The sequence below is a fragment of the Bos taurus genome, chromosome 1, assembly GCF_002263795.3.
Source record: "Bos taurus isolate L1 Dominette 01449 registration number 42190680 breed Hereford chromosome 1, ARS-UCD2.0, whole genome shotgun sequence".
Classification (NCBI taxonomy): Eukaryota; Metazoa; Chordata; class Mammalia; order Artiodactyla; family Bovidae; genus Bos; species Bos taurus.
This window is the reverse complement of record NC_037328.1, coordinates 139318745-139332076: the sequence shown is the minus strand read 5'-3', so window position 1 is coordinate 139332076 and position 13332 is coordinate 139318745. Positions and strand designations below refer to the sequence as shown.

The following is a 13332-nucleotide window of genomic DNA, read 5'->3' as shown; positions in this document are numbered from 1 at the left end:
ATGCCTTTGATAACGTGATAGGGATTGCATTGAATCTTTACATTGCATTTGATAGTACAGTCATTTTCACTATACCGATTCTTTCAGCCTAGGAGCATGGAATATCTCTCCATGTGCTAATGTCATCTTTGATTTCTTTTATCAGTCTCATAATTTTCTGTGTACAGGTCTTTTGACTCCTTAGGTAAGTTTATTCCTAGGTATTTTATTCTTTTTGTTGCAGTGGTAAATGGGATTGATTCCTTAATTTCTCTTTGTTGTTTTTCATTGTTAACATATGGGAATGCAAGTGATTTCTAGGTATTGATTTTGTATCCTGCAACATTACTAAATTCACTGATTAGCTGTTGTAATTTCATGATAGCATCTTTAGGATTTTATATGTATAGTATGATGTCATCTTCAAACAGTGCGAGTTTTGCTGCTTGTTTTCCAATCTGGATTTCTTTTATTTCTTTTTCTTCTGTGATTGCCATAGCTAAGACCTCCAAATCTGTGTTGAATAATAGTGGTGAAAGTGGGCTGCTGCTGCTGCTGCTAAGTCACCTCAGTCGTGTCCGACTCTGTGTGACCCCATAGACGGAAGCCCACCAGGCTCCCCCATCCCTGGGGTTCTCCAGGCAAGAACACTGGAGTGGGTTGCCATTTCCTTCTCCAATGCATGAAAGTGAAAAGTGAAAGTGAAGTTGCTCAGTCGTGTCTGACTCTTAGCGACCCCATGGACTGCAGCCCACTAGGCTCCTCCATCCATGGGACTTTCTAGGCAAGAATACTGGAGTGGGGTGCCATTGCCTTTTCCGGGTGAAAGTGGGTACCCTTGTCTTATTCCTGATCTTAGAGGGAATGCTTTCAGTTTTTCACCATTCAGAATAATGTTTGCTGTGGGTTTGTTGTATATAGCCTTTATTATGTTGAGGTAGGTTCCTTCTATGCCCATAAATGGGCAAAACAAGCTTTTGAATTTGTCAGGAGCTTTTTCTGCATCTGTTGAGATTATCATATGGTTTTTATCTTTCAGTTATTTAATATGGTGTATCACATTGATTGATTTGTGTTTATTGAAGAATCTTTGCATTTCTGGGATAAACCCGACTTGATCATGGTGTATGATCTTTTTAATGTGTTGTTGAATTCTGTTTGCTTGAATTAATGTTGAGGATTTTTGTGTTGATGTTCAGTGATATTGGCTTGTAATTTTCTTTTTTTATGATGTCTTTGTCTGGTTTTGGTATCATGATGATGGTGGACTCATATAATGAGTTTGGGAGTGTTCCTTCCTTTGCGATTTTTTGAAAGAGTTTCAGAAGGATAGGCATTAGCTCTACTCCAGTCAGCTGTGAAGCTCTCTGGTTGTGGGCTTTTGTTTTTGGGGAGATGTTTGAATCACAGTTTTGATTTCAGCATAAAGCCAGTATGTTCAGTTCAGTTCACTCACTCAGTCGTGTCTGACTCTTGGTGACCCCATGGACTGTAGCATGCCAGGCTTCCCTGTTCATCACCAACTCCCAGAGCTTGCTCAGACTCATGTCCATTGAGACGGTGATGCCATCCAGCTGTCTCATCCTCTGTCATCCCCTTCTCTTCCTGCCTTCAGTCTTTCCCAGCATCACGGTCTTTCCCAGTGAGTCAGTTCTTCACATCAGATGGCCAAAGCATTGGAATTTCAGCTTCAGCATCAGTCCTTCCAATGAATATTCAGGACTGATTTCCTTTAGGATTACCTGGTTTGATCTCCTTGCAGTCCAAGGGACTCTCAAGAGTCTTCTCCAACACCACAGTTCAAAAGCATCAATTCTTTGGTGCTCAGCTTTCTTTGTGGTCCAACTCGCACATCCATACATGACTATGAAAAAAATCATAGCTTTGACTAGGTGGACCTTTGTTGGCAAGGTGATGTCTCTGCTTTTTATTATGCTGTCTAGGTTGGCCATAGCTTTTCTTCCAAGGAGCAAGTGTCTTTTAATTTCACGGCTTCAGTCACTATCTGCAGTGATTTTGGAGCCCAAGAAAATAAAATCTATCACTGTTTCCATTGTTTCCCCATCTATTTGCCATGAAGTGATAGGACTGGATGCCATGATCTTCGTTTTCTGAATGAGTTTTAAGCCAACTTTTTCACTCTCCTCTTTCACTTGGATCAAGAGGCTCTTTAGTTCCTCTTCACTTTCTGCCATAAGGGTGGTGTCCTCTGCATATCTAAGATTATTGATCTTTCTCCCGGCAATATTGATTCCAGCTTGTGCTTCATCCAGCCTGGCATTTCGTGTGATGTCCTCTCCTTGGAAGTTAAATAAGCAGGGTGATAATATACAGACTTGGCGTATTCCTTTCCCAGTTTGGAACCAGTCCATTGTTTCATGCCCAGTTCTAACTATTGTTTCTTGACCTACGTACAGATTTCTCAGGAGGCATCTCTTTAAGAATTTTCCAGAGTTCGTCATGATCCACAGATCAAAGGCTTCGGCATCGTTAATAGAGCAGAAGTAGATGTTTTTCTGGAACTCTTGCTTTTTCTGTGACCCAGTGGATGCTTGCAATTTGATTGCTGGTTCTTCTGCCTTTTCTAAGTCCTGTTTGAACATCTGGAAGTTCTTGGTTCACTTACTCTGGAAGCCTCATTTGGAGAATTTTGAGCATTACTTTGCTAGTGTGTGAGATGAGTGCAATTGTGCGGTAGTTTGAGCATTCTTTGGCATTGCCTTTCTTTGAGATTGGAATGAAAACTGACCTTTTCCAATCCTGTGGCCACTGCTGAGTTTTCTAAATTTGCTGGCGTATTGAGTACAGCACTTTCACAGCATCATCTTGTAGGACTTGAAATAGCTCAGCTGGAATTTCATCACCTCCACTAGCTTTGTTCATAGTGATGCTTCCTAAGGCCCACTTGACTTTGGACTCCAGGATGTCTGGCTCTAGGTGAATGATCACACCATTGTGGTTATTGGGATCATTAAGATCTTTTTCATATAGTTCTTCTGTGTATTCTTGTCACTTCTTAATATCTTCTGCTTTTGTTAGGTCCATACCATTTCTGTTCTTTATTGTGTCCATCTTTGCAGGAAATGTTCCTTTGATATCTAATTTTCTTGAAGAGATCGCTAGTCTTTCCCATTCTATTGTTTTCGTCTATTTCTTTGCATTGATCACTGAGGAAGGCTTCTCTCTCCTTGCTGTTCTTTGGAACTTTACATTCAAATGGGTATATCTTTCCTTTTCTCCTTTGCCTTTAGCTTCTCTTCTTCTCTCAGCTGTTTGTAAGGCCTCCTCAGACAACCATTTTGCCTTTTTTGCATTTCTTTTTCTTGGAGGTGGTCATGATCCCTACCTCCTGTACAATGTCACGAACCTCTGTCCATAGTTCTTGACGCTTTATCAGATCTAATCCTTTGAATCTATTTTTCACTTGTCACACTGTGTAATTGTAAGGGATTTGATTTAGGTCATACCTGAATGGTCTAGTGGTTTTCCATTTTTCAATTTCAGTCTGAATTTTGCGATAAGGAGTTCATGATCTGAGCCACTGTCACCTCCCAGTCTTGTTTTTGCTGACTGGATAGAGTTTCTCCATCTTTGTGTCTGATCTTAGCCAAAAGGCTGAGAAGCAATAGAGCTTCTCCATCTTTGGCTGCAAAGAATATAATCAGTCTGATTTCGGTATTAACCATATGGTGATGTCCATATGTAGAGTTGTCTCTTGTGTTGTTGAAAGAGGGTGTTTGCTTTGCCCTGCTTCATTTTGTACTCCTAAACCAAATTTCGGAGAAGGCAATGGCAACTCACTCCAGTGTTCTTGCCTGGAGAATCCCAGGGACCGGGGAGCCTGGTGGGCTGCCGTCTATGGGATTGCACAGAGTCGGACACGACTGAAGCGACTTAGCAGACCAAATTTGCCTGTTACTGCAGGTATCTCTTGACTTCCTACTTTCCCTATGATGAAAAGGACTACTTCTTTTGGTGTTTGTTTTATAAGATCTTGTAGGTTGTCGTAGAATCGTTCAGCTTCTTCAACATTAGTGATTGGGGCAAAGAGTTGGATTACTGTGATATTGAATGGTTTGCCTTGGAAACAGAGATCATTCTGTCATTTTTGAGATTGCAATCAAGAACTGCATTTCAGTTGTGACTGTGAGGACTACTCCATTTCTTCTAAGGGATTCTTGCCCACAATAGGAGATGAAATGTCATCTGATTAAATTCGCCCATTCCAGTCCATTTTAGTTCACTGATTCCTAAAATGTTGATGTTCACTCTTGCCATCTCCTGTTTGACCACTTCTAGTTTACCTTGATTCATGGACCTAACATTCCAGGTTCCTATGCAGTATTGTTCTTTACAGCATCAGACTTTATGTCCATCACCAGTCACATCCACAACTGCATGTTGTTTTTGCTTTGACTCTGTGTCTTCATTCTTTTTATAGTTATTTCTCCACTCTTCTTCAGCAGCATATTGGGCACCTACCGACCTGGGGCGTTCAATTTTCAGTGTCACATCTTTTTGCCTTTTCGTACTATTCTTGGCATTCTCAAGGCAAGAATACTGAAGTGGTTTGCCATTCACTTCTCCAGTGGACCACATTTTGTTAGAACTGTCCACCATGACCTGTCCGTCTTGGGTGGCCCTACATGGCATGGCTAATAGTTTCATTGAATTAGACAAGGCTGTGGTCCATGTGATAGTTTGGTTGATTTTCTGTGATTGTGGTTTTCATTCTGTCTGCCCTCTGATGAAATAAGGATAAGAGGCTTATGGAAACTTCCACTATGTTAAACTGTGTTAACGTGTATTTTAAAACAACATGTTCTTCTTTTCTAGTCCACGTCCCCTGAAGTTCACTGAAAAGCCTAGACCAGGTGTTCAAATGCTGTGTTCTTCATTTAGTGTTGGTAAGATACCTTTAGTGTTTTTTTCTTAGTTTTGTAGTTTTTTTGAGCAACCACATGGCTAATGGCTTTTATCAGATAGATGGTGAATGTCTTACGTTCATTTCATTACATTTAACCTGTGATGTTAATTAGCCTTTTCCTTATCTTCCCCATGCTGACTTTCTTCGATTTTTCATGGTAATCAGAGCCAGGGATATAAGAACTGGCAAAAAGGATGCTTAAAGTGTCCAAATGAGCAGTTCCTGTGCCATGTGCCCCATGTGTATGATAAGCCAAGATTGTGATTTTCTTTGAATTGCTGGTTTTTGGTAGTTTAAGTTTGTTTTGCACACATCTTGTGAAATTATTCCTCTTTTTCTTTTTTGTACAGTGGACTTGTGTGATAACCTTTGTTTGGGGGAGAGGTCAAAGATTTTCCCCCATAGAAGTCTGAACATGCAAACAAGTGAACTTCATATACCATAGCTATGTTTAGGTGTGTGTTAGTCACTTAGTCGTGTCTGACTCTCTCTGATCCTGTGGACTGTAGCTCACCAGGCTCTTCTGTCCATTGGATTTTCCAAGCAAGAGTACTGGAGTGGGTTGCCATTTCCTTCTCCAGAGGACCTTCCTGAGCCAGTGATGGAACCTGACCTGGGGATTGAACCCAGGTCTCCCACATTGCAGGCAGATTCTTTACCATCTAAGTCACCAGGAACTCCCTAGGAGTGTAAAGGTATTTAGAAAGCAGAACCTGTTTTCATGCATTTTTGGAGTGGCAGCATCTTAGTCCTTATCACAACCAGTATGACAGAGGGAGATAATGAACATTTCCAGATTGAATTAACTTTTTAAAATTAAGCCTCATCTGATGTGTACCCCACTCCCACCCCCGCCCCGCTATAATACCACCAAACAGTTCTCTGATACTAGCTTGGCATCCTACAATTCAACTCCATTCTGACACTGCCTACCTAGAGAATAGTGTGAAGACTGCACAGGATAAAGGCTCAGTCCTACAAGATTCCCAGCCCACCCCCAGCCTCAGACCCGGTTGTCACCTTGCTTCTGCTGACAGGCTGTATGTAGGTCAGAGGCTCCCACAACTTCTTCCCTGGATTTAGTTAATTTGCTGGAACAGCTGACAGCAGTCCTTTTACTTAGTGGATTTTTGGTTTATTATGAAAGAACATAATTCAGGAATAGCTAGATGGAGGAGATGCTTAGGATAAAGTCTGTGGGAAGGAGGACTCTCCAGTCCTGCTATTCTTCTCTAATCTCCTCCTGTTCATCCACCTGGAACTTCTCCGAGTCTTGCCCTTTGGGTTTTTTATGGGGCTTAATCACACAGGCACAGTTGATTAACTCATTGGCCATAAGGATGGATTCAACTGTCTCCCAGCCCTCTTTCCCAACCTCTATCACGTGGTTGGTTCCTCTTCCATAGATGCTTTTCAGAAGTTACCTCATTTACATAAACTCTGGTGTGATTGAAATGGGTTTGTTATATGAACATCAAGATACCAGTATCATTTCACTTAGGAAATTCTAAGGGTTTTTAGGAGTTCAGCCAGAAACAGGGATGAAGACCAGATACAGATTTCTTCCTAAAAATCATATCACAATATATTATGTTAATTTTTAAAAGTTCTTTATTTAATGAGATGGATCTATTGAGATGAATTTACTTTTGGCGTAGAGAGCTTAATATAGAACTTTGGTTAAGACATTTGTTACAAACTGGATTTTTAAAACTTAAAATTTTTGTTTCAGGTGGTATGTTTCTAGCCACAGGTAGTACTGATCATGTAATCAGAATGTATTTTTTGGGTTTTGAAGCACCTGAAAAAATCGCAGAACTTGAAAGTCACACTGTAAGTCTTCATGTTTTAAAATTAAGATTTACTTATGATATTCCTGTTGGTATATAGTCTCAATAATGGAGATTGTTATTGATTTTACTTTCAACTTAAATGGAGGAGGAATTGCATTTAAAGATGAAAGATGATACTGATAAGCTCAGAACCTTACTGTGCAAATGCTTTACAGTGGTTATTTCTACTTCAGGTACATTTGATTATGACAATTGATTTGGGTGGATTAGGTTCAAATTGGGCCTGTTTATCTTAACCAAGCTCATGGAATTAGAATGCTATTTTATTAACGTGCACTAAAGATCGGTAACTCTCAGTGTTCTGGAGTACTGGTCAGCAGTCAGGTCATCTTTTTCTCCTTAAGGAAGTTCTGTAAAGTTATTTGATAAAAAACAGAATCACTTTAAAGGAAATTTTTGTTTGTTTTGCACATAATCATCAAAGTGAATGCGACTTGTTTTCAGCTACTTAAACTTTATTATCACTTTCTATCCATATTAATTTTGTAGATGTAATTAATTGTAAATACAGGTTTAATTTTAGAAGCAGGCTGTTTTTTCTTTTTAAACCCTGTGTGTCTATCTCTGAGATAAAAGCTGTGTCTTAGTCTGATTTGATATGTAGTTAGGTTCTTTGCTCTTAAACATACAATATATGTTTGAATGGCAGGATTAAGCAGCAAAAGTGTAGATCTCTTGCTTTAAACCAAATGTGCTTCTAACTGTAAAACTGGGTGGGCTCTTTCTTTGTTTATAAACTATATAGATGATTACTTTTGTGTTTGGTTTTTTCTTTAGGATAAAGTTGATAGTATCCAATTTTGTAACAATGGTGATCGGTAAGTGTGAGTTTGTATTTGTGAGTGTGTTTTTAGGTAAATGTGTTTTGCTTCCTATTAGTGTAGTTTACGTGTCACTTTGCCAGGTATATATCATATGGCAGGCCCTTGTTAGTAACTGTAGTAATTGAGGGAAAAGCGTCTGTGTCAGGGAGGAAACAAATTAAGTTTTTAGAATTGTAGTTTTTGCAGCCTCATATATCAAAAGTGGTTCTTTAGTTCACTGCTGGCTGTTTGATTTATAGGAAAATTAGGTGTAAGGATAATGGAATTTCTTACATTTGAGTAGTTGTGTGAAAGTGAAAGTCGCTCAGTTGTGTCTGACTCTTTGCAACCCCATGGGCTGTACAGTCCATGGAATTCTCCAGACCAGAATACTGTAGTGGGTAGCCGTTAGCTACTCCAGGGGATCTTCTCAACCCAGGGATTGAACCCAGGTCTCCCACATTGCAGGCAGATTCTTTACCAGCTGAGCCACCCAGGGATGCCTATTTGAATAGTTAAATCTTTTCTAATCAATTACTGTGATGTAATCTGCAACAAAATTATCCCTTCAATTATATCCTTTTTTGTGGTCCCCAGTGTCTTTTCAGGTACCTCTTACCTCTTCTTTTTAACACTTAAGTGAGGGATTTATTTATACATAAGTGACTAGTGTGAAATTGAGTTTAGAGTTTAAATGCTTATAATGGCACTTTTGCTTTTACTAATTCTCCCATTCATCTTTAATTGTGCTTCCCCAAATGGCAACCCACTCCAAGAGAATACTCTTGCTGGAGAATCCCAGGTACAGAGGAGCCTGTTGGGCTGCCGTCCATGGGGTCACACAGAGTCAGACATGACTGATGTGATTTAGCAGCAGCAGCAGCCCCCTATTACTTATGTACATATCTTTTCAAAACTATTTGACAAGGTAGTGATTGGGTTTGAAATGTGCTTTACAGTAGGGCCAGGCAAATCAGAGTAAAGCAGATTTTCTCCTTTTCGTGAAGTGAAGTCGCTCAGTCGTGTCCAACTCTTTGCGACCCCACGGACTGTAGCCTACCAGGCTCCTTCGTCCGTGAAATTTTCCAAGCAAGGGTACTGGAGTGGGTTGCCATTTCCTTCTCTAGGGGATGTTCCCAACCCAGGGATCGAACCTGGGTCTCCCGCATTGCAGGCAGACGCTTTACCGTCTGAGCCACCAGGTAGCTTAGAAAGTGAGTCACTCAGTCATATCTGACTCTTTACAACCCCATGGACTATAACAGTCCATAGAATTCTCCAGGCCAGAATACTGGAGTGGATAGCCTTTGCCTTCTGCAGGGTATCTTCCCAACTCAGGGATCGAACTTAGGTCTCCTGCATTGCAGGCGGATTCTTTACCAGATGAGCCACAAGGGAAGCTCCTTTTCTCCTTTTAGGTAGGCCCTAAATCCCTGTCTTTTTTGAATTTACACCTGTAGATTTACCTGCAGGCAAGATAGCTACATTAAAAATTTTTTTGCTTGTGGTTTTAACTGTACCCTTTGGTAGCATATATGTAAGTAGATCTGTTTCTTCTATTTTAAGGTTCTTAAGTGGTAGCAGAGATGGAACAGCACGAATTTGGAGATTTGAACAGTTAGAATGGAGAAGCATCTTACTAGATATGGCCACTAGAATCTCAGGGTAAGTTGAGATGGTTTGTTTCTAAGTAGATGCATCCTGAGTACTTGGTCTGTCTCTCTGGTTGGTTTTTCGCTTTGTTCAGGAACTAGAGCCACCTCCAATCTAAGTGAATGGCTCCCTCCTGCATATCTGACAGATACTTAAACCTATTACAATCTTAGATTTATGTAGAAAAGAACACTGTATTTATTCCATTGTTCAAAGCATTGACTTCCTCTGAGGTGTTGCATTTAAAACCACCTACTGCTTTAAATATATAAATAACTCAAGTATGTCAAACGTGGAGATTTTCAGAAATTTCTATTTTTCTAAAGATAGGATGGGACCTCCCTGGCAGTCCAGTGTTTAAGACTCCAGGTTTCCACTGCAGGGGCCATCGGTTCAATCCCTGATCAGGGAGCTAAGATCCTACAAGCCGGGAAAACAGAAATGAAGATACGATTTTTGGATTTTTTTTTTTTTAGTTTATTTTTTTTTACTTATGTAAAGATCTAGAATTTTTTTATTTTTTAATTAATTTATTCTAATTGGAGGCTAATTACTTTACAGAATTGTAGTGGTTTTGCCACACACTGACATGAATCTTTAAAAAGTTATATTTTAAAAAGCTATATCTGGTTTAAAAAAAAAAGTAAGGAAATACATTTTATTGTTTCTGTTTTTAAAAATTGGTCTCCATTGGGAGTGATATTTTTATTTTACGTGGTAAAATTTTGGTTTGTAAAATGGTACTGAAGGCAAGTTTGTCTTAACTGTGCCCCTCCCCCAACACTTCAGAGTCTCAAACATATTTTGAGCAGCTTTGAGATAATTTCAGTATTTTCCAAGATAGATATTATAAATTTCAAATACATTGTGGTTTTGGATTTGTACATACTGGGAGACTGTATAGGTGGTGGGAAGAATATGCATTTTGGAGTCAGAACTTTGCTCAAATACCACTTACACTTTTTATAGCTATATCATTTTGAGACCATCACAATGTGTTTCATCATCTGGGAGATGAAACTATCTGCCTTTAAGTACTATTGGCAATTGAAAATCATATGCAGATTTCTAGCAGAACTTGGTGTGGTGGTGGTGGTTTAGTTGCTAAGTTGTGTCTGACTCTTGTGACCCCATGGACTAGCCTGCCAGGCTCCTCTGTCCATGGGATTTCCCAAGCAAGAATACTGGAGTGGGTTGCCATTTCCTTCTCCAGGGGATCTTCCCGATTGAGGAGTTAAACCTGGGTCTCTTGCATTGCAGGCAGATTCTTTACTGAGTGAGCTGCGAGGCGAGCCCAGTCTACTTGGTGTAGAGTAGGCACATCACTGTTTTTAGCATTTTTTCTGAGAAATGTTACACATTCTGTTGTTTAGAAATCTTCATGTCTGCTTTATTTTTAGTAATAGTAGGAGAAATCAACTCATTCTCCACTGTGGCTCAAACAGTTGTATTGGATTTCAAAATAAATTTGATATTACTATTTTTGTGAAATGACCTGTGGTAGAGAATGGAAAGAATACATACTAGAAATCTGATAATCCCTGTTCACAAACATATCTTTACAATTACTTAAAGATGTTATATTTGGATATTCAGCATTTTAGTGTGAAAGTGAATAATAATGAATGAATAACAGTGAAGAAAATTTGAAACTGTATTCATGTATGAACAGTTGTACTTTATTAGGCAAAATAGGAACATCATTGTAAAAACTTGAATAAAATTTTAAAAATATTTTATTTGGCTGCCTCGGGCCTTAGTTGCCTGATGGCATGTGGAACCCTCCTGGACTCGGATTGAACCCAAGTCCTGCATTGACAGGAGGATGCCTTATTATTGCGTCACCAGGGAGGTCCAGAATTCTTTTAAATGAGATTGAGAACTGTTTAGTTTTCTTGTTGCTATACTGTCTTCATGGAGAGAACTCTTCCTGTATTTCCCCTCCGGGTAGAAATACTCTTTTCTCATTTAAAGTTTTACCTCTTTCGAATCTTGAAAAGCAGTGTTTTCTGTGTGTATAAATTGATGGATATATTTGTTCTAGTGTTCTGATCTTGGCTGATCTATTTGATGAAATGCAACACATCTGTTAGTAAATTCAGGTGAAGCATGGAATCTTAGCTTGTATTCCATTTTGTCTCTTGTGTTACACTTCCTCTGACCAATCTAGTTAGAATTATTCAGTCATTTGTGTTCCATTGTGCTTACACAGGTAGCTGTTACATAGCACTCCTTCTTGTAGCTGTTTTCTTTAAAATACATGTCTATTTTATAATTTCTTAGAATGTGCTCTATGACTTCAGAAACAGCTAGGTTCTCCCCCTCCCCCCTCCCCCATATTACTGACTGCAGTATTTTACACAGAAACTGCATATTGCTTTCATGAAGGCAACAAAACATTGCAGACGTGTGTATAAGACTCTTCTTGCCAAGGGAGCCGTAGGAATAGTCTGTAGGGAAGTGTAAAGAGGTAGTTCAGCATACTGAAAGTCTGTCAGGCACTTTTCTAGACATTGAGGGCATGAAGGTGAATTACCTTCTTTCTGTCTTCCAAGTAGTTGAAAATATTACCAATAGGCCTTGTAGTCAAGAGAAAGGAATCCTAGATGTAGAGAAAAGCTTTGCTTTTATGAATAATGTGGTGTTCTGGAGTCTGCCCATGTTCAGCCCCTGAACTGTTTCTGGATCATCCCTTCCCCCTTGGGATCTTGCCCTCATCTGTTTGTAGATAACCTCTTGTGGGTCAGATGTGATAAACTCTGTGAAGTGGATAAGGTGTGGACGTGAGCTAGATTATTTACTATTTTTGTATCTATGAGAGATTGTGTAGCCTCCTACACATATAGCACTGCACATGTTGTATTTTTTTTCTTAGAGATTTATCTTTGGAAGAGGAAAGGTTTATGAAACCCAAAGTAACAATGATAGCTTGGAATCAGAATGATAGCATTGTTGTCACAGCTGTGAATGATCATGTCCTCAAAGTGTGGAATTCTTACACTGGACAGCTGCTTCATAACCTGTTGGTAGGTAGTTTTATAACATACAACAAATAAAGATTTTTTTTTTAACAAATTAAAAAAAAACTTTTATTTATCAAATGAATAGAAATTTGTATATATACTAATGTATAAATTACTGTCATTAATGCATTTTTAAAAGCCCTTAGATACTGTGACAACATGGGCTTTTAATTTTAAACTTACAACTTGCAGACCCTCCTTAACTATATGACTTTGTTGAATAAAGGGACATGCTGATGAAGTATTTGTTTTGGAGACACATCCCTTTGATTCCAGAATTATGTTATCTGCAGGACATGACGGCAGCATATTCATATGGGATATCACAAAAGGCACCAAGATGAAACATTATTTCAATATGGTAAGTGGGGGGAGTGTGTGTCTCTATGCCTGTTTGCACTTGTTTCAGATGTTTGGATAAGGAGATGTAGCCGAAACCGATCTGCATGTTTTTGGCAGTTTGTATTTCTAGAGATCATGGTGCTACTTTAAGGCTAATAAATATCTGATAGTCATATGTACAAATGTACATATGTAAGTGAAATCTGTACAACTAATTCACATGAGGGGAAGATTTTAAAAGTTTATTTATTTAGCTTTGTGTCTGTGAATGTGTCCCTGTTTGTGTTTAAATTGGCAAAATTATGGTAATTCATATTTTTTCACTATTTAAACTTATTAAAATACCTGTAGTAAAAAATATTATTCAGTTAAGTCCTCTCAGGAGTCAAACATCGTTTTTGTTTCCTCAGCTTTTTTCTTCTTGCACACAAATGTTTGAAAACCAGATTATGATCTTATTGCATATTTTTAGAATTTCTTATACATAGCTGCAATATAGTCACCAAAAATCCGCAAATTTAACATTGATAAGGTAGCATTATCTAATCTGGTTTACATTAAAAATTTGTCAATTGTCCTAATAATGCCTTTATAGTTATGTTTACCTCTTGGACTAACTCAGGATCGTGCATCATATTAAGTAGTTACATATTTCCACTTTTGTAAAATCAGTAATCCTTCACCCTGCATATCTTACCTTTTTATAGACAAGTGATATTACAGGATATTTGTTTTGTCTGGTATTTCTTCAT

At 38.7% G+C, this 13332-nt stretch overlaps 1 protein-coding gene across 1 annotated transcript in view; it reads left to right on the top strand.

The window, feature by feature from the left end:
- Positions 1–13332, top strand: part of BRWD1 (bromodomain and WD repeat domain containing 1) — a 123688-nt gene that overhangs the window by 30443 nt on the left and 79913 nt on the right. The window contains exons 10-15 of the mRNA NM_001103174.2: positions 4816–4886; positions 6639–6739; positions 7537–7577; positions 9129–9227; positions 12091–12241; positions 12465–12599. Of these exons, the coding sequence (NP_001096644.1) occupies positions 4816–4886; positions 6639–6739; positions 7537–7577; positions 9129–9227; positions 12091–12241; positions 12465–12599 (598 nt within the window). The remainder of the gene's footprint in view (positions 1–4815; positions 4887–6638; positions 6740–7536; positions 7578–9128; positions 9228–12090; positions 12242–12464; positions 12600–13332) is intronic.